Source organism: Apodemus sylvaticus, chromosome 23 (genome assembly GCF_947179515.1).
Source record: "Apodemus sylvaticus chromosome 23, mApoSyl1.1, whole genome shotgun sequence".
Lineage (NCBI taxonomy): Eukaryota > Metazoa > Chordata > Mammalia > Rodentia > Muridae > Apodemus > Apodemus sylvaticus.
In genome coordinates this window covers 51,234,115-51,259,498 of record NC_067494.1, presented here as the reverse complement: position 1 = coordinate 51,259,498, position 25,384 = coordinate 51,234,115, and the positions used below count along the sequence as shown (strand labels likewise).

The 25,384-nt window shown below is 38.9% G+C and overlaps 2 protein-coding genes across 14 annotated transcripts in view; both read right to left on the bottom strand.

The window, feature by feature from the left end:
• Nucleotides 1-25,384, bottom strand: part of LOC127673658 (zinc finger protein 431-like) — an 82,034-nt gene that overhangs the window by 11,824 nt on the left and 44,826 nt on the right. The window lies entirely within an intron of this gene.
• Nucleotides 1-25,384, bottom strand: part of LOC127673655 (zinc finger protein 431-like) — an 826,992-nt gene that overhangs the window by 782,757 nt on the left and 18,851 nt on the right. For 6 of the 8 annotated variants that reach the window (XM_052169430.1, XM_052169429.1, XM_052169428.1 and 3 more), the window contains exon 1: nt 8,021-8,118. The exons of 1 other annotated variant lie outside the window; for it this stretch is intronic. Coding sequence is in view for 1 of the 7 variants with exons in the window: in XM_052169435.1 (XP_052025395.1) it covers nt 8,021-8,050 (30 nt within the window). In the remaining 6 variants the exon portion in view is untranslated. Of the gene's footprint in view, nt 1-8,020; nt 8,119-25,384 lie in introns of those variants that run through there. One more of the 8 variants, XM_052169435.1, reaches the window with a different exon arrangement.

Genomic DNA, 25,384 nt, shown 5'->3' with positions numbered 1-25,384 from the left:
TGTTGTCTACAATACCACAGAAAGACTTGATCAAGTATGTTCATAGGAGCTTTATTGGTACTAGCTAGATACTAAAAACAAAATTTTATTTCCCACTGATGAAGAATGGATTAAAAAAAAAAACATGATACATTGACACAATGAACTATCATTCAGCTGCTGAAAAAATGTCAACATGAAATTTACAGGCTAATTAATGCAACTAGAAAAAAATCAGCCAAATGAGGAAACCCAGACTTAGAGTGACAGAAATGGTATGAATTCCCTTATAAGAGAGCAGAATATGCAAGAAGAAAGAGCTGGAATTAGGGAGAATTTCCGGGTTACTATAGGAACTCAGTGCACTGAAAACCTTCAGGAAATGATGGCACTGACCCTATTGATCACTCCTAGTAAAGGAGAGTCTGACCTGGCCATCTTTATAGCCAGGAAGGCTGTCCTGTGATGAAAGGTTTACATTTCCTTCAGTTGTTGGTCAAGGTTGTCTCTAATATGTCATGCTGATTTAGGAGGAAAAATTACTCACTGAAAACTGACCTTGGGGATTCATTGTTGAAGACAACTTTGACACAGCTAAATAAAACTGAAAATTAAATGTGTGCAGGCCTGGAGCCTTCACCTCTTGGTTCTAGACTCTCTGTGGAGAGAAGGTACTCCATGGCCACAAAAAGAAAATCCTGGACATAATACAAGCTGTAAACCCTCCAGCTACAATCTCTCCAGTCTGCAATATGTGCTGAGCAAGGTTGTGACAAACTTTTTTCAGTGGTCAACCAGTATTTGGATTAACTTGAAGAGATGGACATCAGAGGGAACCCATGCCTTATAGTGTCTGGATTTCCAGGAATCCTCACATAGACTTATTAGGCAAACATGGGGCTGGCATGGGTGTTAGCTAGGTCTCATTCCTCTATGTTATGGCGATTAGCATGGTCACCTGAGTAACATCTCACACTGGGAACAGGTGTATCTCTGAGTCTTCTGCTTGATCTTGATGGTCTTTTCTTCCTATTTGCTTGCCATGTCCAGGCTCAAAATGAGGGCTTTCGCCATGGCTTCTCTGTCTTGTTTTGAGAGGAGAGAGGAAAGAGAGGGGACCTAGGGAAGAGCAGGATAGCAGAGGGTGGGGTAAGTGAAAGGACTGGAGGGAGGAGAACAGTGGCCTTGGTACACTGTATAAGAGAAGAATCTAGTTCCAATTGAAGTAATTCTGAATTTCTTAACTGAAAATTCATGGAAGAAGGAAAACAACAGTAAACAAGAGTGAAGACAAGGAAAGCATTATTGACAGATACAGTTCTCATTCTGTTTGGGTGCAGGGTGAACATCACCCAGGAGTTCACTACAAGTCCATAACTAGGGCCTGTCTTGATCTAGGAAATCAGCAGGTTTGCACTCCTCATTGTGTGTGTGTGTTTGTGTACATATGTATATGTATCTGTTTATACATGTACATATATACATATGTACATATACATAAAATGATAGAAGTTAGAAACAGAAACGAAGTTAAGACCTCACAGAATCCACGGCCCAGGCATAAGGCAGGCCAGGGGCAAAGCCCAGACAAGCTGGGGGCCTTCTCAAGGTTGTTAGAATAGCAGGATGATCCACCCAAGGTTGTTAAGACATTCCAGAAACTAGACGGCCGGAAAGATAAAAAAGTAGCCTAAACAACTGAGTCATGGGCCATCTGGGCTCCCTCCCCTCACCCTCTCTTCTCTGAGGTAGTTTAATGTTAACCAGGCCCTCCTCTACAAGAGATAAGTCTCTCACTCCCCTACATTACTGATGCACGTACTACCCGCTGATGTAATTGTATGCCAATTCCTCCCTCAATGTATGAATTGACTAATCATGTAAAAGCGCGCAAAACCTAGCTTTTGAGCCTCAGTGCGGACCCCTTTGCCGCTTGCATGAGACATGTCGGCCCGGAGCTCCGCAATTAAACTGCCTCGTGTTTTTGCATCAAGCTGGTCTCTCGAGTTTCCTTGGGTGTGCGTTGACCCGAGCCTCGAGTGGGGTCTCCCCGTTCGGGGGTCCTACAAAAACAGAACACACACTCAAGTTATTTGCTTGGGTTATTTTTCAGTAGTTTGAACAGTGAAATTACAGAGGTAACTGCTCATTAAATTCTAAAAATATTCTTGCTTCCCTTAAGAAAATCTAATGTTTCAATTAATATTCAAATAAAAAAATACATCTGTAATTTTACAGAGTATTGACACTTTCATTATATAATACATTATTAAGTCCTTCCAGTCTGAGCCAGTGCCTTGAGCACACCCTAGGTGATAGCTCTGCACTGAATTCCACAACACCCAGAGGAGTTGGTGGATTTAAACTGCCCAGGATTATAGGATCCTAGCATCACAGGATCTCAGGAGCTTGGTGGCACCAGGATTTCAGGACCCCAGAGGCAGCTTGACTCCCAGGAGCTCTGATACACCCAGGATCTCAGGATGACAATATCACAGAGTCAGCTGGATTCTGAAGAGTTTTTTTTGTTGTTGTTGTTTTTTTTCTGTTCTTTTGTTTTTGTTTTTTTAAGACAGGGTTTCTCTGTGTACCCCTGGCTGTCCTGGAACTCACTCTGTAGACCAGGCTGGCCTTGAACTCAGAAGTTCTGGGATTCTCTGCTTCCCAAGTGCTGGGATTAAAGGCGTGCTTCACAACTGACTGGTATCTGAAGAGTTCTGACACAACCAAGATAAGAGGAGGGACAGGCTCCAGTCAGAGACAGAGAGTGCAGGTAGCACTAGAGATAAACAGATGGCAAGAAGAAGCACAAGAACATAGGCTTCAGAAACCAAGGTAACTTGGCATCATCTGAACCCAGTTATCCCACCATAGCAAATCCTGGATACCACATCACACAGGAAAAGCAAGATTCATATTTAAAATCACTTCTCATGATGACAGAAGACATTTTGTAAATTGGATATCTTCTTAATTTACATTTCAAATGTTATCCCCTTTCTCTGTTTCCCTTCTCCAGGAAACTCCCTATCTCATCCCCCCTGCCCCTACTTTCCCTTTCTCCAGCAATTACCATAGATTAAGAAACAACAATATTCCACAACAAAAATAAATTCACACAATATCTATCCACAAATCCAGCCCTACAAGGGATAATAGTTGGAAAACACCAATACAAGAAAGGAAATTAGAAAAACCAAGAAAGTGACCTTCTTTCATCAAACCCAAAAGAAGATAGCCTCCCAAACATAATTCCACCTCTAACAACAACAATAACTGGAAGAAGCAATCACTTTTCCTTAACATCAGTGGACTCAGTTCCCCAATAAAAGGACACCAGCTGGAGGAATTCAGGGAGTGGGGAAACTGGGAAAGGTTTAGCATTTGAAATGTAAATGAATATTATATTCAATTAAAAAAGAAATTGTTATCTTTAAGACTGAGGCAAAGAAAAAGATTCTCATATCCTTTCATACCTATTTTTCAATGTACTGATTCATGGTTATGTCAATATGGAAAGTTTGAAAAGTTGAAATTTTGAAAAGTTGAAAACTTATAAAGGCAAGGTAAAGACTAATCCATTTTTTTGGTACAGGTTCCTGGCTGTAATCTTTGATTTGAACTTTATAATATTTACTGGACCAACCAACACATGCAAAGATGAAGATGGTTAGAGAGGAAGACTGCAAATTATGTTGGAGTATTGGTAATTATATTTTTCTTATACCTGTTGCTACCCATTGCTAAATGAAGTGCTCAAAATGCAAGGAATGTACAAGTTAGAAAAATAAAATAAAAGTCTGGAAAACAATTTTCCAAGAAAATGGTCCCAAGAAGGAAGCTGGAGTAATATTGAATAAAATTGACTTTCAACTAAAAGTTATGAAAAAGGAAAATCTACCAAGATGAATACTTAATTCTGAACATCCATGCTCCAAATGCAGGGCATTCACATTCATAAAAGAAACTTACTAACGCTCAAAGCACAAACTGCACGTCACACAATAATAGTGGGAGACTTCCTCATCCCACTCTCATCAATGAACTGATCGTGGAAACACAAACTAAATAGAGACACATTAAAAGTAACAGAAGTTATGAACCAAATGAATTGAAAAGTTACCTATAGAACATTTCATCCTAAAACAAAAGCATAAACCAACTTCTCAGCACCTCATGGTACCGACTCTAAAACTGACCATATAATTGGTCACAAAACAGGCCTCAATAGATTCAAGAACTCTGAACTAATTCCATGCATCTTATCAGATCACCAAGGACTAAGACTGGTCTTCAATAGCAACAGAACAGGAAGCCCACATACACATGGAAGCTGAACAATGCCCTACTCCATGATAACTTGGTCAAGGAAGAAAGAAAGGAATTAAAGACTTTAGAGAATTTAATGAAAATAAAGACAAAACATACCCAAACTTATGGGACACAATGAAAGCAGTGCTAAGAGGAACACTCATAGCTCTGAGGGCCTCAAAAAAAAAAAAAAACAAAAAACAAAAAAACAAAAAACAAAAACAAAAACAAAACAAAACAAAACCGGAGAAGGCATACACTAGCAGCTACACAACACACATAGAAGCTCTGGAACAAAGAGAAGCAAATACACCAAAAAGGAGTTGATGGCAAGAAATAATCAAACTCAGGGCTGAAATCAACCAAGCAGAAACCAAGAGAACTATACAAAGAATCAACAAAACCAGGAGCTGTTTCTTTGAGAAAATCAACAAGATAGATGAACCCTTAGCCAGAGCAACCAGATGGCACAGAGACAATATCCAAATTAACAAATTCAGAAATGAAAATGGATACATAACAGCATATACTGAAGAAATTAAAACAAAAAATACCAGGTCCTATTGCAAAAGCCACTAGTCAACAAAACTGGAAATGAAATGGATGATTTTCTAGACAGATACCAAGTACCAAAGTTAAATCAGGATTAGTTAAACCATCTAAACAGTCTTATAACCCCAATGGAAATAGAAGCAGTCACTAAAACTCTCCTAACCGGGCTAGAGAGATGGCTCAGCAGATAAAAGCACTGACTGCTCTTCCAGAGGTCCTGAGATCAATTCCCAGCAGCCACATGGTGGCTCACAACCACCTGTAATGGGATCTGATGCCCTCTTCTGGTGTGTCTGAAGAGAGCAATGGTGTCCTCATAGAAATAAATATATATATCTAAAAAAAACATTAAAAAAATAAAAGCGTCCCAACCAAAAAACAAAACAAAACAAAACCAAAAAAGAAACAAAATAAACAAAGAACAGCTTTTATCAGACCTTCAAAGGAGACCTAATATCAATATTCTTCAAACTATCCCACAAAATAGAAATGGAAGGAACACTACCCAGTTCATTCTATGAGGCCACAATTATGCTGAGTATTCTTCCTTGGGGATGGGATGGCTTCTGTCTGACCAGGAACTTTTCACAATTTCCTTCACAGACAACTTCATAAGACATTTTTTTTTTTTTTTTTACTTGTGTCATGCCTAATGTTCCAAACAGGTTTCAAAAACTGGAAAAAAAAAATACAGTAGCCCAATGTCTACAGATGTCTTTGAGAATTCAGTTGATCAAAATGGTTTTTATATCTCTACAGCCGCTCATATTTCCTTGTAATTTCCGGATAACAACTGAAGCCCACACACAAAACAATGGTGAAGAACAACTTATTGTCTGCCTGGTGCCAAGCACTATTCACACCTGAAAAACCAACTCCTTATGTGCCCCGGAATACATTTCCATGAATCACTACCATGTGGCCGGTAATTCAATTAAATTCAAAAAATTAAATTCGAGCCAGGCGGGGTGGCGCACGCCTGTGATCCCAGCACTCTAGAAGGCAGAGGCAGGCGGATTTATGATTTCGAGGACAGCCTGGTCTACAGAGTGAGTTCCAGGACAGCCAGGGCTACACAGAGAAACCCTGTCTTGAAAAAAAAACCAAATCCCCAAAACAAACAAAGAAACAAAAATTTGGGGAGAAACTGACTTCCTGGCCTGTTTTGATTTGTTAAATAGGCACCCAAGCCATTTGTGCAGGGGTTTGAGACTTACCAACAGTGAGAAAGCAGAAGACTAAATGAGTTAATTATGACATCCAAATTTATTTTTAAAAGTTGAAATATGCTTTATGGTTGAAAATTATCCAAGTATTAGACATATGTACTAAAACACACCAGGTATTGCTCATACTTTTTCTATTCCAATGTGCACAGTAAAATTGGAATAGCAACATTCTTAGGCACAGACAATTTGTCAAGAACGTAACTGTTGGTTGAATTTGTGTATCTACAGATATTTCATTTCTAAAAATTAATTCACTGCATTTCTGTAGATTCTTCATTCCCTTGTTTTGTGAACCCCTTAAGTTTTCAAGTTTTGGCTTTTATTGATTATCTAACACTGATAACATTGGTATTCACAGATAATAGAACTCACTTTCAAAGAAAGCTATCTCCATCATTCCTCCTCCTTCTTTTGGTTGCTGTGATTTCACCATCTTCAAAGTTGGTCAGTGCAATCAATTCTCACTAAAGTCACTCTTTATCTATAATTTCTCCAAGAAAGCCATGGAGATACTTGGGCATTCATTCAATTCTCATTCTCTCTCTCTCTCTCTGTCTCTCTCTCTCTCTCTCTCTCTCTCTCTCTCTCTCTTCTCTCTTCTCTCTTCCCTCACTAATCAATCAGTGCTCAGCAGTGCTCATCCGGAAAGAATTTACCTGCTTTTCTTCAGGCACTGGACAGCAGAGGCAGTATTAGGTGTTCAAAGTAATTGCATAGCAAAAGGCAAGCCTGAGCTATAGAAGAAATTCCTCTAAAGGGAAACAAATAATCACTTTACTTGTCAAAACTGGTAAAATACTTAATTCTCCTGAGACACTGAAGAATAGAAAAAACCTCAGATGATCAGAGCAGTTATACTCTATGCAAATGGAACTTAAAAAGTGTTATCAACAATTGACTTCTTATGAAGATAGATATTATTAAAAGCATACAAGGTATAGTGTTTCCAGAAAGAGCAGGCCATTCCCTGGTAGGGAAATGGTATCAATAAGATAATCCTTGATCCTGTCATTATATGCAACATTAGCTGTTGAAATCTGTAACCTGACACACATAGCTATAGCCAGCTCCTCTGAGTCAAGTTTCTGAGTGGACTTAACTAGATCAATGAAGTTTGGTTGCACATAACCTCCCCAAGATGAATACACACCAATCTGGATTATTTTTATAAATATGCATGACTTAATAATTGCGGGGGAATTACAAAATCACTCACTTTGCCCCATCAGGACCTTCTTCATAATGCTGACCCCTGCAGATGATTCTCTTAAAGATCACTGTGTGAGCTAGCTATTGTCTACACTGTTTCCCCCTGCAGTGTACACAGTAAACTGTTCTTCCAGTTCCGGTCTGAGGGCAGACGTCATGCTCCGCATGCGAGTACTTTTCCTTTTACTGAAAAGGACAGTACATTACGTGTCTAAAATGAGTAATTTTAAAACTGTCTTGTGGTACAGCCATTTAAGTAATGAATTACGATGTTTAGCAGGGTAGAGCTTGAGACTGGGATCCGGGTTTAAAAGCTAAAGATGCAGCTCTTCTAATGCTAATCCATAATTTTTTTTTTGGTTGTCTCTTGAAAAAACAATACGCAGAAATATTGAAAGAATGTGCTTTCATTCACCCAATACATGAGATACCTATGACTATTTAGACAAAACTAACTGCAAATGAATCACAACCAAAATGCTTAAATGCCAAGAGAAGAGCTTGTAAAATATGCGAAAGGAGCCAAGCCTGTCTGCCATTGGCATCCTGCCACGGGTGCTTCTGCACCCAGGCTCCTGTTCTGAATTGTTTGTAAACATTCAGCCCAGACAGTGACGTCATCCAGAGGCCACCGCGGGGTCCAGAAGCCGCTGAAACCGGGAGGTGTTCTCACCGCCGCCTGCCTCCAGCTGCAGTCCGACCCAGCCCTCGGCAGGACCCACACCAGCCCCGCTCCTCACCTCTGTGGGAAGTGACCACATCCTCACCATGTCGCCTCGTCAGAGCTCGCCTGAGCTTCCCGCACAGCATCCAGCAGAACTGTGAGAGCAAACGGGACAAATCACCTCCGCAAGCTCAATTGCAGGGAACCTGCGGAATGGATTCCGGAAGAACCCTCCTCCTCGGATGACTGGCAGCCCAATCTGGACGCCGTGATTGGCCAGTGAGTCTTGAGTGACAGGCGCAATGTCCTCAGGGTAAGAGTGTAGAAGTAACTCCGCACATAAGTGAGCAGAAATTAACTGGTTCCCGGAACAGGTTTTCAGTCTAGATGCACACATATTCTACATTCGCAGAGATACGTATTTTGTTAGCAATTGCTCCTGTTTTCCGATAGCCTCCACGCCAGCCTCTCGGAGCAGCCACCACGTGACTCACCTGCTCAGAGGTGCCAGCTCCTCCCCTTTGTGGGCGGTGACCTTGTTCTGGGAGGTCAGGACTTCCATTCTTGCCTGGGCTTCCACTGCTCTCTGTAGGCATTTCCTCTTATTGCTACTGGAATCAAGCATATCACTAAAGATGCTGTGCAGTGGACAATCTGTCTCACATGTGCAAAATGCCCAGAATACGCCCAATTAAAGAGAGTTTAAGAAACAAGAGTTTGTATTGTAGCTTCATGTGGGTTCAGGTCAATTGCAGATACTTTTCACCTGAAGCTCTATTGTTGTGCTATTATCTACTATACTATTGTCTATTCCTCAGTAGATAAGTACAAAAAAACACCCAAAACAAACAAACAAAAACAAACAAACCCAGGTGCAGTCTATGTATGCCTAAAGTGGATTTATTAGAATGGCTCACAGACTGGGAACCAAGTATTCCAACAATAACTCTGTAGCAATGAGAAGTTGAAGAATCCAGTAGTGGTCCAGTCCATGTGGCTAAATGTCTCAGCTGGTTCTTAGTATATACCATAATATCTATAGGAGTAAAGCATAACAACAATAAAGAATCTATAAAGTATTTACGAATATCTGTAATCTTAAAACTGACCGCACAATCCATACTGGAGGTAAATCTTGAGACTGTAAAAAATGTGGGAGAGCCTGCACTACAATATCCCTCATTAAAGAAAAAAGAAGGCATAAGCAACTGCAAACCTTGACAAATTCCTTATATTACTATCCAAGTTAGCTTACTCTTCTGAGATCTAAGAAAACAAAATATCTTTCAAAATATAAAGATGACACAGAAACACTGACCAATATTCCATTCTTGTGCAATATCAGGATTATCTCACCGGGCAATCATATAAATGATACAAATTTCTTATTTGTCTTTGTAAAAAAAATTCACTAAAGAATTATTGGAAAATAACCCACCTGTTCAGTAATGTTTCAGTCTAATTGAAGTCAAAAGGTATTGAATATACAAGTTATTATATCAAGTTGTCTTTGCAGCCCATGCTGTCAACATGTTTCTAATATCACATTTAACAATAGGCAGTTTCCTGCTAGCCAGGATTATAGAGAGGGCACTTGGGAACTTGGTCAAGTTTATGTTTACTATTATTCAATGTATCAGGAGTCTGATTGTATTGTAGAAATAACTTCTTTAAATATGTGTAGACATTTAGTGTCATAGAGAAGATTCAGAATAAAATTACAGACCGCTTTACATCTAGAGATTTAATAGTTTTCATTATATTTCATACTATGGCTATATATAACTGTGTTCAAGTTGATGGATTGATTACTGACTTTCTTTTCAACAGGATAAAATGTCTCATATTCTACACGGCAGTCGTAGCTCACGTCTTTATTCCCAGTACTTGGGAGACAGAGGCAGGTGCATTTCTGACTTTGAGGCCAGCCTGGACTACACAATGAGTTCCTGGACAGTCAGGGCTACACAGAGAAACCCTGTCTTGAAAAATAAAACAAAATTCTCATATTAATAATCCTTTGTTTGAAGCTCATTATGTGATGAATTGGTATAATACAATCTTCATAAAAAATTGACTTAATTTTATTGGAGTTAGGATTTCCTCACAATCAGTGGTAGAATTAAATTCAAGTGCCAGAGATTGAGATATACCAAGTGTTTCAGAATCAAATTGGTTTTCTGCAGTCAGCGTGATGTACTTGTCTTTCATTGTGTTTAATCTGTGACTGGATCCCTGGTCTCTCTAATACCGTTAAAACGAAGGTTTGTTGGATATTGTCAAAGTCTTTCTCACCATCTACTGAGATAATCATGTGATTTTTATTGTTTAGTTCATTTATGGTAGATTACCTTGGAGGATTTTTATATATTGAAAGATCATCTGGGGCCTGGAGAGATGGCTCGGCAGTTAAGAGCACCGGCTGCTCTTCCAGTGGTCCTGAGTTCAAATCCCAGCAACTACATGGTGGATCACAGCCATCTGTAATGGCACCTGATGCTATCTTCTGGTGTGTCGGAAGACAGCGACAGTGTACTCACATACATAAAATAAATAAAATCTTTAAAAAAAATAAAAGAGAACAGAAAGATCCTCTGGAATGCAAAGTACTTGATCATGATGCATGCTATTTGTGGTGTATTCCCAAATTCGGTTTATGAATATTTTGAGTATTTTTACATCAGTATTAATGAGATAAATCAGTCTGAAGTTCTCTTTCCTTCATGAATAATTGTGTGGTCAATGGATAGTGGGAAGAACACTTGCCAGAGAAATATTTATTGTTTCGAATATTCTTATTCTAATAAAAATTTAGTGTATCAGATACAAAAATGTTATACAATTCTGAACACACTATAGACAACAATTATGACTCTTTAATCAAAGACTGATAGATGAAATAAATCATTATTAAAATCAACTTTTAAATCTATATCAAACCTATATAACATGAATGTACATTTCATTATCAAGAACTTTAATAAAAGCAGAAAAGAGGAAACAAAATGCAACATATATCTACAAATGAAAACAAAACATGATGACTCTTAAAGAACATGATCCTCATATTATTAGATGAAAATAACACCCTAGGCCAGGGAGCTGACCCTGTGCCACAGCTCTCCAGACCACAGTCCTACCCAGAAATCACTTGTCTCCCAGGAGTGCTGACACACCTAGGCTCACAAGCTCCCAGGCCCACAGGAGAGACAATCTCCTGTCAGAGACATCCAGACCAGCTAACACCAGACATAAGCAGATGGCCAGAGGCAAACCCAAGAACATAACAAGCAGAAAACAAGGCTAATTGGCATTATCAGAACCCCATTCTCCACCACATCAAGGCCTGGATACCCCAGAACACCTGAAAAGCAATATTCTGATATAAACTCACATCTCATGATAATGATAGAGGACATAGAATGACATAAATAACACCCTTAAAGAAATACAGGCGAACACAGTTAAAAACATAGAATACCTTAAACAGGAAACATGAATCCCTTAAAGAAATACAGGAAAAGACAACCAAACAAGTAAAAGAATTGAAAAAAAACCATCCAGGATCTAAAAAAGGAAATAGATACAACAAAGAAATCAAAAAGGGAGACAACAGTGGAGATAGTAAATCTAGGGAAAGAACAAGGGACAGTTGCAGGTATCATCAACAGAATACAATAGATGTATTCTCAGTATTCTCTACATCTCTCAGGTGTAGATGATACCATAGAAAACACTGACAGAACAATCAAAGAATATGTAGCATGCATAAAGCTCCTAACCTAAATATCCAGAAATCCAGGACACAATGAAAAGACCAAACCTAAGAATAATAGGTATAGAAGAAAGCATACATTCCCACCTGACTGGGCCAGTAAACAACTTCCATAAAATTATTGAAGAAAACTTAAACTAAAGAAAGAAAAACCCATACAAGAAGCCTAAAGAACTCCAAATAGATTGGACCAGAAAAAAAATTCCACCCATCAAAAAATAAGCAAAACAATAAATGCACAGAACAAAAAAGAATATTAAAGGGAAAGAGGTCATATAATATATAAATGTAGTCCTATTAGAATTACACCAGACTTCTCAAGAGAGACTGTTAAGCCCAGAAGATCTTGGCCAGATGTCACATGTAGCCTAGGAGAAATAAAAATTGCGAGCTCAGGGTACTCTACCCAGCAGAATTCCCAATTACCATAGTTGGAGATACAAAGATATTTCATGACAAAACCTAATTTTAACAATATCTTTCCAGAAATACAGCCCTTAAAAGGATAAAAGATTGAAAATTCTATCACAGGTAGGAAACTACACCCAAGATAAAGGAAGAAATTTTTTTTTTACAAACCCAAAAGAAGATAGCCTCACAAACATAATTCTTCCTCTAGCAATCAAACAAATCCAGGAAGCAACAATGATTGGTCCTTAATATACCTCAACATCAGTGGATTGGATTCCCCAGTAAAAACACATAGAATAACAAACTAGATATGTTAACAGGACCAAGCAATTTGCTGCATATAGAAAATGAACCTCAGTGACAAAGATGGATACTACCTCAGAGTAAAAGACTAGAAAAGCCTTTTTCCAAACAAATGGTCTCAAGAAACAAGGTGTGGTCACCATTCTAATATATAAAAAACCAACTTTCATCTGAAAGTTATCAAAATAGATTAGGAAATATACTTCATACTCATCAAAGGAAAAAAATCTACCAAGATTTATTCTCAATTCTGACCATCTATGCTGCAAATGCAAGGATGCCCACATTCACAAAACTATCTTTACTAAAACTTAAAGCACACATTGAACCTCACACAGTAATAGTGAGAAACTTAAACATCCTACTCTAACCAATGGACTGAACATGGAAACAAACTAAGCAGGGACACACTGAAACTAACAGAAGCTATAACAAAATAGATTTAACAGATTTTAGTTCTATAGAACACACTAAAGAATATTCCTTTTTCTGAGCACCTCACTATACATTCTCCAAAATTTACCACATAATCACTCACAAAACAATTCTCAAATGACACAAGAAGATTAAACAATGCCATGTACTCTATAATCTCACCACAGTCTAAGGCTGGTCTTCAATAACACTGAAAACAGCAGAAAACCGACAGACACAAGTAAGCTGAACAACTCTCTCCTCAATAATAACTTGGACAGGGAAGAAATAAAGAAATTATAGACTTTTTAGAATTTAATGGAAATAAAGGCATAATGTACCAAAACTTATGGGGCACATGAAAGCAGTAATAAGAAGATAACTCATAGCTCCGAGGGCCTCAAAAAAGAAGCTTGAGAAGGCATAGTCTAGCAGTTAAACAGCAAACCTGAGAGCTAAAAAACAAACAGAAGCAAATCCACCAAAGAGGCATAGATGGCAGGAAATAAACAAGAAATCAATCGAGTAGAAACTAAGAGAACTACAGGCATGCGCCACCGTGCCTAGCTGATATTTTTTCAAACATTCATTCCACTTGCTTGATTTCAGTGACAATGTGATATACTTGTGTCTTGTAAAGTGCTCTTTCCAAAATTTCTTTGTCAGTTAATTTATTGTTTGGATAAAAGACGACTACTAATTTGGTGGAGGGGTGTTTGGGATGTATCGAGACACTTTCCTGAAGGTCTTTTTCAGCCATAGGAATTCAGTTGGTAATACTTGTGGGGTATCTTATGCACACCATCAAAGCACTTGTAAATATTGATACTTTGACTTCTTGCTTTTCAATATATATTCCCTCTCTCTCTCTCTCTCTCTCTCTCTCTCTCTCTCTCTCTCTCTCTCTTTGCTTTAGCTAGAATGACAAGTCCTATATGTCAGAGATATGAACGCTTCTATCCATGGACAACAAAGGTTAGCTATAAAGTGAGGTTCTTGGAAGAGGGTTAGATATCCTTAGGAAAGAGAAATAGAATAGACGTGGATGGATGGATGGATGTGTGGTGGTTTGAATATGCTTAGCCCAGAAAACATTAGGAAGTTTGATCTTGTTGGAGTGGGTGTGGTCTTGTCACTCTGAAGGTGGGCAATGATACCCTCTTCCCAGCTTCCTGAAAGACTCTTTTCTGTGTCTTACGCAAATAATGTGTAGAACTCTCAGCATCACCGTGGTGATGTCTCCCTGGTTAATGCCATGCTTTTTACCATGATAATAGATGGAACTGCTATTCTTAACATTTAAGTCAGCCCCAGTTAATTGTTATGCTTTATAAGGGTTGCTATGGTAGTAATGGAAGACCTAATTAATACATAAGGTGGTACAGGGAGTCACTTACTGCTGTGATAGGCCAGTCTATGCTTTGATTTGTCAGAATACTGATTTTGAGAAGGTAGATTTGGAAAACCCTGGAATGATTTAAATAGGGTTTAATAGAGCATACTAGCAGGAAAATGGTAAACATTGGTGCTGAGGATGATTTCATTTACACAGAACTGGCCCAAAATGTTTTAGTAAAAAAGAATTTTATTATGTCACCTAGAGACTTCTGTTTTATTTTATTTTATTTTATTTTATTTTATTTTATTTTATTTTATTTTATTTTATTTTTTGAGACAGGGTTTCTCTGTGGAGTCCTGGCTGTCCTGGAACTCACTCTGTAGACCAGGCTTGCCTTGAACTCAGAAATCCACCTGCCTCCGCCTCAGAAGTGCTGGGATTACAGGCATGCGCCACCATGCCCGGCTCAAGACTTCTGTTTTAATATGTTGATGAAGAAAATGACTGTTTTCCCACTTGTCTGAAGCATATACCTGAGTACACTATAGCTGTCTTCAGACACACCATATTGGGAGGCACAGACTGGTTGGTGAAAAATGACCTCAGGACCTCTAAAAGAATAGTCAGTGTTCATAACTACTTAGCTATCTCTCCAGCCCTTGAATTAATCTTATATCGACCACTTTGGTTAACTTGTTTATCAGCTGTACAAATTCTCTGGTAGCATTTTTGGGGTCACTTATGTATATTATCATATCATCCACAAATAATGATATCTCAACTTCTTTCCTTTCAATTTCTATCCATTTGACCACCATTTCAGTCTAATTTTAGTAGATCCAACTTTGCCTACTATATTGAATAAATAGAGAGTGGGCAGCCTTGTCTTGTCCCAGATTTTAGTGGAATTGCTTCAAGTTTCTCTTCATTAAATTTCATGTTGGCTATTGGTTTGTTACCTATTGCTTTTATTATGTTTAGGCATATGCCTTGAATTTCTGATCTTACCAAGCCTTTTAACATTATGTGGTGTTTTATTTTGTCCAAGGTTTTGTGAGTATCTAATGAGATGATCATGTGATTTCTTTTTCTTTTTCTTTGAATTTGTTGATATAGTGGATTACATTTATGGATTTCCATTTATTAAACAATCCTTGCATCCTTCTGATGAAGCATACTTCATCATGGTTAATGTTCATTTGGAAGTGTTCTTGGATTTGATTTGTGAGAATTTTATTGTTTATTCATGCACCAACATTCGTAAGGGCAGTTGGTCTGAAGCTCTCTCTCTTTTTGGGTCTTCATGTTGTTGAGGTATCAGAATAACTGTGGACTCATGAAATGAATTCGGTAGTCATTCTGCCTCAATTTTGTGAACTGGTTTAAGAAGTATTGATATTAAGTCATCTTTGATGGTCTGACAGAATTCTGCAGGAAAGCCATCTGGCTCTGGGCTTTTGTTGTTGTTGTTGTTATTGTTGTTGTTGTGAGACTTTTAATGACTGCTTCTATTATTTTCTTAGAGGTTAAGAGACTATTTAGATGGTTTTGAAAGGCATGGCTCAGGAGTTTTGCAAAGGTCAGGCTATACTTGCCCCTCCTGGAAGGGTGAGCTACATTACATTCCACAGACCACAGGGAGGTCCCTGGAGGTAAGGGAAGCCCAGATTTATTTCAAGACTGTTGGCCACCTACCTCATCCCCTAACAACAAACTAGTTTAAAGGTAACACTGTTCTGCCAATCACATTGTGCCTAATGGTGGCTTTCCAGAGGACTGTTAAAAGGCCCTTACAGTGGGCTGTGTGTGGTCGTTCTCTCAGCATGTGCAGGGTGGCTAGAGCATGCTAGATTAAATAAAATTCCTCTTGCTTTTTGCATTGATTCCCATTGTAAGACCCCCCAACACCTGAGGGTGCCCCAGCGCCCCATGCCTTGGAAGGTGACACCCATAACACTCACAAGAAATGGTCTTGATGCAATAACATGAGGATTTTTATTCCAGAGGCTCTGGGGTCCACAGTCGCACATCGAGCAGGGGTAGAGGACTGTGGGCCCCGAGCACAGAATTGGGACACCTTTTATAAGTTTACAACAAGCCAGGCATGGTGGTGCACGCCTGTAATCCCAGCACTTGGGAGGCAGAGGTAGGCAGATTTCTAAGTTCAAGGCCAGCCTGGTCTACAGAGTGAGTTCCAGGACAGCCAGGGCTACATAGAGAAACCCTGTCTCGGGGGCGGGGGGTGGGGGGGGAGTTTACAACAAAGCCTGAGAATCACAAGCCAATCATTCCTTAGCATCGAGAGCCCGCAAAGTGCGAGCCAATCAATTTGTACCACTCCCTAGTTTTTAGGCCAATCAGTTTAAATTATCAGAGCCTGAGTTTTGCGGACCAATAAGTTTCCTATTTTCTTGGAGGTCTATAGCTGCATGAACTCCTGGAGGGGAGTAAGTAAGCAATTTACAGAAGCGATAAGCAGATAATTAGCTCATTTCCAGTTACCTTACAGGGCCAGGATCACCTAGTCAAGGCCTTATTGCTGAGCACTTAAAAAAGGGTTGGCTCTGGAATGCAACCTTTCACCTAGTTTCTAACAAAGAGCTCTGGAACGTGAAGTGTTTCAGGATCCTTAGAAGGCTGGAGTTAGAGCTTCTTTGGAGCTAGATAGCATTTTAAACTTCTGACTTCTTGGGGTCATTAGAGAGTTAGGCTGTATTTTCTATCCTTTCACCATCTCCATTGTGTTCCTTCAGGGGTTCTCCGATAAGTTAAGTCTCCCCAAGTCTTACAGTTTATATGATTCTGATTAACTTTGGTATCTGATATCTTTCTAGAAAAGCATCCATTTAATCTAGTATTTCCAGTTTTGTTGAGTATAGGCTTTTTGTAGTACTATCTAAGGAGTTTTTACATTTCTTTTAGCATGAATCCATCCACAGATCTTTCAACCCCAAAATTTATCATGACCTCAAGTAGTGCAGAGACTTGAGGGGAAGGAGCAGACCCTGAGGGAATGGACAACTAACAATTGGCCCAACTTTCCAGGCATCGTATGGGCAAACACCAATGCTTTCTCTGTTATGCTTACAGACGTTAGTCTAGCATGCCTTTCCACTGAAAGGCTCTCTTCTACAAGTGAGTCAGACAGATGTTGCTCCCAGGCAAACAGTGGATGGAGCATGGGACCCTTGTGGAAGATTAGATGGAAGAACTGAGGTCCCCAAATGGTATAGGAATTCCACAGGAAGACCAGCATGGTCAACTAACCAGGACCCTTGAGGCTCTCAGAGATGTAGTCACCATCGAGATATTAGGAAATCCTTGCAGTGTTTAAAGGTGTAAATTTGCAGTGGGAGTGAGTGTAAAAGTGGGAATAGTGTGGGAAATACAGTAGTATTCCTGTGGCTCAACAAGCCTGGGATCTCATGTGGGAAACATGGTATATGTTACAGATATGTGAGTAAGACCAGACTTGGCTTAGAGAGAGGTTCTGACACTAATGTCTGGAGGTGGTGATAAAAACAAAAACAAACAAACAAACAAACAAACAAACACCAGAAAGCAACAAACATAAAAAGGGCTGGAGAGATGGCTCAGTGGTTAAGAGCACTGACTGCTCTTCCAGAGGTCCTGAGGTCAATTCCCAGCAACCACATGATGGCTCACAACCATCTGTAATGGGATCTGATGCCCTCTTCTGGTGTCTGAAGACAGGTGCAGCCAGGCAATGGTGGCATCGTCCTCGCATGCCTGTAATACCAGCACTCCTGGAGGCAGAGGCAGGCAGATTTCTGAGTTCGAGGCCAGCCTGGTCTACAGAGCAAGTTCCAGGACAGCCAGGGCTACACAGAGAAACCCTGTCTCAGAAAACTGAAAGAAAAAAATATATCCCTTTCAGTTACTACATACTTTGCATGTCTTTTGGTCTGGGGTATCTTACTCAGGATAATATTTTCTATTTCCACCCATGTGCCTGCAAAATTGATGATGTCTTTATTTTGGTAGCTGAATAGCATTGTATTATGTAATCATGTTCTTCAGATAAGGTACAAATCTGTTTCTAGCTATAATGAATAAGGCTGTCCTGAACATAATAAAGCCCATGTCCTTGTGGAATTGTGCAGAATCTGCTGGGTATATGTCCAGGAGCATTGTAGTTAGACCTTAGCTAGAACTAGTTTCATTTTTCTGATTAACTTGCAGATTGTTTTCTAGAGTGTCTGTACCAGTTTGCAAACACACCAACTATGGAGGAGTGCATACCTTGCTACACATCCTGGCCACCTTGTCCAGTCCTTTGAGGGTTTTGTTTCTGTTTTTTTATTTATTTATTTATTTATTTATTTATTTATTTATTTATTTTTGACATTCTGGTAGGAGTAAGTTGGACTCTCAGGGTCATTTTGTTTTACATTTCTCTGATTATTGACAATGGGGAACATTTCTTCAAGTGCTTCTCAGCCATTCAAGGTTTCTTTGTTGAGAATTCTCTATCACTGGTCCCCAGGTTTTAAATGGGCTTTTCAGCACCTCACGTCTCAGAAGGCAACACCCAAATCACTCGCAAGAAACGGTCTCGATGCAATAGCATGAGGATTTCTTTTATTCCAGAATTCTGGGTTCCACAGCCGTACACCGCACAGGGATAGAGGACTGTGGACCCCTAGTGCAGAATTGCGACAGCTCTTATAAGTTGACAACAAAGCCCGCAAATCATAAACCAATCATTCCTTAGCATCGAGAGCCCGAGTAGTGCAGACCAATCGATTTGTACCACTCTATAGTTTTTAGACCAAATAGTTTAAATTATCAGAGCCTGCACTCCCTGGACCAATTAGTTTCCTATTTTCCTGGAGGTCTATATCTGGGTGAACTCCTGGGTGTGGGTAATGGCGTAAGGAGTTTACAGAAGCAAGATAAGGAAATAATTAGCTCTTTTCCAGTTACCTTATGGGGCCAGGATCACCTGTTCAAGGCCTAGCTCTTAAAGGGCGGGCTCTGGACTGTGACCTTTTACCTAGTTTTTAACAAAGCAAGATAGCAATTTAAACTTCTGACTTCTTGGGGTCATTAGAGTTAGGCTGTATTATTTTCTATCCTTTCAGTTTCTTTGTTTTTTTATAAGTAATTTTGAAGAGGAGACTTTAATGAGGATTTGTATGTCTTTATGTGATATAGGACTTTTTAAATTATTTAACTGATCTTGATATATTTTTGTTTGTCTGTCTAGAAAATATCTTCATTAAGATTTTCTGATTTGTGTAGTACAGTCTTTTGACATAAGACCTATTGACTCTTTTAGTTTCCTCAGTGTCAGTTGTAATGTCACTCGTTTCATTAATGATTTTGTTACTTTGAATACTGTCTCTTTTTTCTCTTTCTTAGTTTGGCTTCTTAAAGGACCAGCTCTTGGTTTCATTGATTTTTTGTAGGTTTTCTTTGTTTCTATTTGACTGATTTCAGCACTAATTTTGAGTATTTCCTTCCTTCTACACTTCTTTTTGGTGAGCTTGCTTCTCTCTCTCTCTCTCTCTCTGTTTTTTTTTTTTTCGAGACAAGGTTTCTCTGTATCGCCCTGGCTGTCCTGGAGTTCACTCTGTAGACCAGGCTGGCCTCAAACTCAGAAATCTGCCTGCCTCTGCCTCCCAGAGTGCTGGGATTACAGGCGTGCACCACCACTGCCCAGCTTCTAATTTCTTCACTTAGTCACTTAGTGCTATAAATCTGTTCTTATCTAAGTACAAGATATAGTTTATATTTGGTCTACATAGAACCCATTGTATAAAGTGCATGTGACTGTGAGAGTGGGTTCTATATATAAAAAAAACCTAAAATTTAATGTAGTCTATTACTAATAGAGGTCAACCTGATGTAAAGAGAACTGAACATTTGCCCTAAGGATACTTAACAAGGAAAGGAAGAGTCTCGTATATTCCCTCTACAGATGCTAACATCTTTTACGATAGATAAAAGTATGTAAGGTGTGCCTTCAGATAGCAATGAGGCCGTCATCTCATTAACCTCCATTCCGAGCCTTTTGGATTTATTGCAGGTATTGTTTTCTACTCCATTGAGGTGAGGCCTCTGTATGATTAATATTTCTACATATTAATATTTCCATAGTGACCAATGTGTGCAACTTTGCCCCCAATATCACCTTCTTCATTAAAGAGTGAAGATCTTGAGCAATTGTAAGAATTACCCTCAGGGAATGATGACCTCCCTATGTGACTATTCAGTGCAACATGGACCATCCTGAAACATTATATATGCACACAATAAAATGTTCTCAGCCAGGCGGTGGTGGCGCACGCCTGTAATCCAAGCACTCCGGGAGGCAGAGGCAGGCAGATTTCTGAGTTCAAGGCAAGCCTGGTCTACAGAGTGAGTTCCAGGATAGCCAGGGCTATACAGAGAAACCCTGTCTGGGGCGGGGGGACAAAAACAAACCCCCCCAAAAACAAAAAACAATGTTCTCAGACAATTTTATTCATATATTTGTGCATTCCAAAATGTATATACTTAATAGAAAACAAATCAGCTTGGAAAATTTTTGGAAGGCCTTTAGAGAAGATTAAGGGGAACAGAGACTAAAAATATTTTTATTAAAATATACAATGGTAAATATTATATAAAAAGTGACTCACATTTTGTCTGGGAAATAATAGCAATGGGTGTTGTTACAGAGGACACAGGATTCTTCCCCATATAACACACAGTACTTAAGTATTTGCTGTAGGTAAATTCCCAAGCACTTTGGATTCTGTTGGTAATTCACAGAGACACATGCAGGTGAACTTCCATGTATAGAGATAAACCTTAAAAGAAACTGATTTACATTCAGTATTGTCAGAGTCTGAGACTTACAGCGTCATTTCTAGTTAAACTGAGATATTTATGTCCTCATTGGAAGCAGCTGTGGCTTTCCATTGAGGCAGTGTTCTGAGAGGCAAACCCTCCTCATTCTGAGGTTAGAAGAGCACAGCAAAGCTCTTTCTCTAAGAAAAGTGTTCACAGTGCAGATCAGTGACATTTTATCAATGTTGTCTCAATTTTATTCTGTCCTTTTATGAGAAATCATGGCCAAGATGCATCTATTTGTTAGATCACACATCATTAATTAGGTATCATGGCCTGCTGAAGATGCACATTCAGATTAATTTCTGCCTATCCTTTTTATAATGTATACATGTTTCTGAATGACTTTGATTTGAAAATACTTAAATAACCTTTTATGCTGTGGCCATGATCAGACTAGGTTTTAACTAAGTATATTTAGGAGCAAGCAAACCCGTATGTGAACATACCCAGTAACCCTGGGTAAAATCTCAATGCTTCCTTTTTCTTTTTCTTTTTTTAAAAATCAAATTGTTGCTTTGGAAATGTCTTCCGATCTCTGCAAATATTAAATAAATATGTAAATAAATAATAAAGAAGTATGTAAATAAATAAAAATACTAAAAAAAAATCTTCCTCTGCTGCTCTGTGTTGGAAGTTGCAATAGTTATTCCTGATAGTCAAGTTGACTACTTATGGACTTAATAGAAAACCAGAGACTACTGTGGAGGTTTTAGTTTAATTACAGCTTTTGAAGTGGGAAAACCCTTCTTTATTCTGAATCTTTTGTGGTGATGAGATCCATCTTTAATATAGGCAACAGCTTCTGGTTGCAGCCTATCTACATAAAGAAAATTAGACACGTGCTGTGACTCTTTGACTTGTATTCCAGTCTCTGGTTATCATGTTCAGTATTCTGTTCGTTTTTGTTTTTGTTTCTGCCATTAAAATGTTTCTTTTTAAGTTGTTTTATTTTGTAAACTCCAAGTGATACATCCAGTCACATGGACTGAGACACTGCTGTCATTTTCACCTTTCCATTGGTAAGCAGCAGTTTTGGACTAAGTGGATCAAGGCCTATGATTCATATTAATACATTAACTTTCTAAGTACATATATACATTTTTTTCAATTCTTTTTATCTTTACTAGCACAGTTGGAAGTATTTATGCTTTGTTTTGCTTTTTGCTTGTTTGTTTTTTAATACTCGCACTGAGGAAGCTGTCCTGGCTAACAAGAGTGTTCCACAGTGTTTGTTCTCTCTCTGCTTCTCTCTCTGGGTTGTCCCATACACACCAGGTGAAAAGCAGTTATAGTTTAAAGTTACAAGTAATACTTTGTTTCATAAAACCACTCTTTTTTAATTTTTATTTTATTTTATTTTTTAAATATTTTTTTATTTGTTTTTTTCGCGACAGGGTTTTTCTGTATAACCCTGGCTGTCCTGGAACTCACTCTGTAGACTAGGCTGGCCTTGAACGCAGAAATCTGCCTGCCTCTGCCTCCCAGAGTGCTGGGATTATAGGCATGCACGACCACCGCCCAGCAAAATCACTCTTTAATTGTCAATATTCTGCTAACCATTCCATGTGTGGAACAGATTTTCACTCCACTGAAAGTCGAATTGTGCTATGAATATTTTCCACTTTGATTCATGCAGGGATAAGAGGAAACACCTACTCATTGCTGTAATGGTAGCACAGACAAGCTGGTAGCTGTGATCGGGTGAGCACAGAGGAACTCCACTCAAAGGGGAGGAGCCAGCTGCTAATCACAGGTGATTTTAAAAAAGGGAAAATATATTACCAACAGGCTGGAGAGATCTCAGTGATTAAAAGTATAGTCTGAGCCAGGCGGTGGTAGTGCACGCCTATAATCCCAGCACTCTGGGAAGCAGAGGCAGGCGAATCTCTGAGTTCGAGGCCAGCCTGCTCTACAGAGTGAGTTCTAGGACAGCCAGGGCTACACAGAGAAACCCTGTCTCAAAAAAACAAAAAACAAAAAACAAAAAACAAAAACAAAACAAAACAGAAGTATAGTCTGCTCTTCCATAGGTCCTGAGTTCAAATCCCGGAAAACACATTGTGGCTCACAACCTTATGTAATGGATCTGGTGCCCTTTCCTGCTGTCTCAAGACAGCTACCATGTACTCATGTACATACAACAAATTATTATACTTAGAAAAAGTATTACCGACAATTGACTCTTTAAAAAGATAAATAAAATTGAAAATATATGTAGTTATAATGATTTTGGAAAAGAGCAGGCTACCTCAGGTAGACAATGACATTCATATTATATAGTTAGACCATGACTATGTGTGTAATATTACCCTTTTAGATCTGCAAAGTGATACACACAGCTATAGTCAACAGTCTGTGTCTCAAATTCCTGAGCTTACTTAACTATTTCAAAGAGGAATATACATATTTCAATAGGACAGGAAACAGGATTTCAGTATTCAAATGAAATATTCAGGATTTATTGACTCAACAAAATTTACTGAAATTATAAAGCCACTAATTTTGTCTGTTTTCATTTACATGTATCATTACACACTAGAAAATAACAAAATTCCTTAACATGCCTAAATCAGACCCTTAGTCACAATAATGACCCTGTAGCTGTCTTCCTTAAATTTTAGGGTGTGATGTGCTTGTTGCCTTCTCTATTTCAGCCTGTTCACAGTGTTCTGTAAAAGCAGGTTGTTCAGCCGGGCGGTAGTGGTGCATGCCTTTAATCCCAGCATTTGGGAGGTAGAGACAAGTGGATTTCTGAGTTTGAAGCCAGCTTGGTCTACAGAGTGAGTTCCAGGACAGCCAGGGCTACACAGAGAAACCCTGTGTCAAAAAAAAAAAAAAAAAAAAAAAAAAAAAGGAAGAGGAGGAGAAGAAGAAGGAGAAGGAGAAGGAGGAGAAGGAGGAGGTCCTTCATCAGTGACAAGGACTTATGTGGAAGGTCTCAAAGGCTTAAAAAGATAGGAATAATATGTTGCTGGTAATTTTAAAAATGAAACCACACTATCACCTGCAAGTCCTGGTAGGTAGTTGCTTCTATGATTTGTCTCAATTATGGAAACTGTGTAAGGCTTCCTATATTTCCAGATAATGTTGATCATTCTTGGATTTCTGATGGGGTTGAAAGACTACTTATAGTCTCATAGCCAACCCAAGCTATCTAACATTGAGATAATATATTTGAGAAGACAGTATAGATGTTAACCAAGATATAACATATGGATTTATTAATTCTTGTAAGTTAGGATAGATGACAGTGTTCTATTTAATTGACAAAATGATGGACTAAATGTTAGGTCTCTCAGGTACGTTATAACTTACAAATTGGTAATAGTTGTGCTCAAATTGCATCTGGGATAAAAGAGTCTTTTAATTGGACAGAAAGGGGGAAGTCTTGTGGATAATCCTGGTGCATTTTGCATTTTGATGTAAATTCAGTTTCCTTAGGAGGTGCTGTTGGAGAATCAGTCTTCAGCCTTCTGGCCCAGGATATTTTCACAGACCTTGAAACACAGGAATTATTGAGGACTTGCTTATTCTGTTTTGGCAGAACTAAGCTGTCCTAACTTGCAACTTGTGTCCTCTGAAGGACAGTATAGATCTGCAGGAGAGAGAGGCAATTTCTGCCTAGTGGCTACCTAACCACAATGTACTGCCTCACCTATAGGTAGAGATGCTCAATTTCTTCTTTGAATCCACAACAGGGGTGCTGCCAGGAGCAGATATGTCTGAACAACAAAGAATAAATAACATTAAATGTTCCATTCTGTGGATTTCTGGCATTTTTGAAATCCACCTATGTAAAGTAATTTGTACTGTTTTCATTAACTACTCTTAGCTATTTCTAATTAAATTATCTGAAAACACCCTAAGAATAAACTCAGAGCCATGAATATGCTATCTGGCCCATAACTCACAGGCATAAATATCTCAGATCAGTGTACAATAAGTTATAGAAGAACTGGGTCTAAGCCTTGTACTTTTATTAACCACTTTTCAACCCAGTAGTCCAAGGAACTGGGATGACCGTTCCTAACTTCTTGAAGCAGAATGTGGGTGCTGAGATATCTTGAAGAGGCAGGGCTGAGGGTAAAATGAGGCAGTTGGGTGGGTTTACGAAGGCCACACCAAGGATATTATTAAAATCTCTGGTGTCAGTGTCCTGACTGGATCCAGCTGAAAATCCATGAGATCAGGAGTTCAGGCAGGTTAATTTAGCCTGTCTGATGATGCATCTGACCAAAGCTATACATACTGTAATATATAAATCTCAAAACAAAATTTTAGTATCATAATGATCATTTTTTAGTTTGATTCTTTGGAAGCTAGTTCTCGGGGGTGGG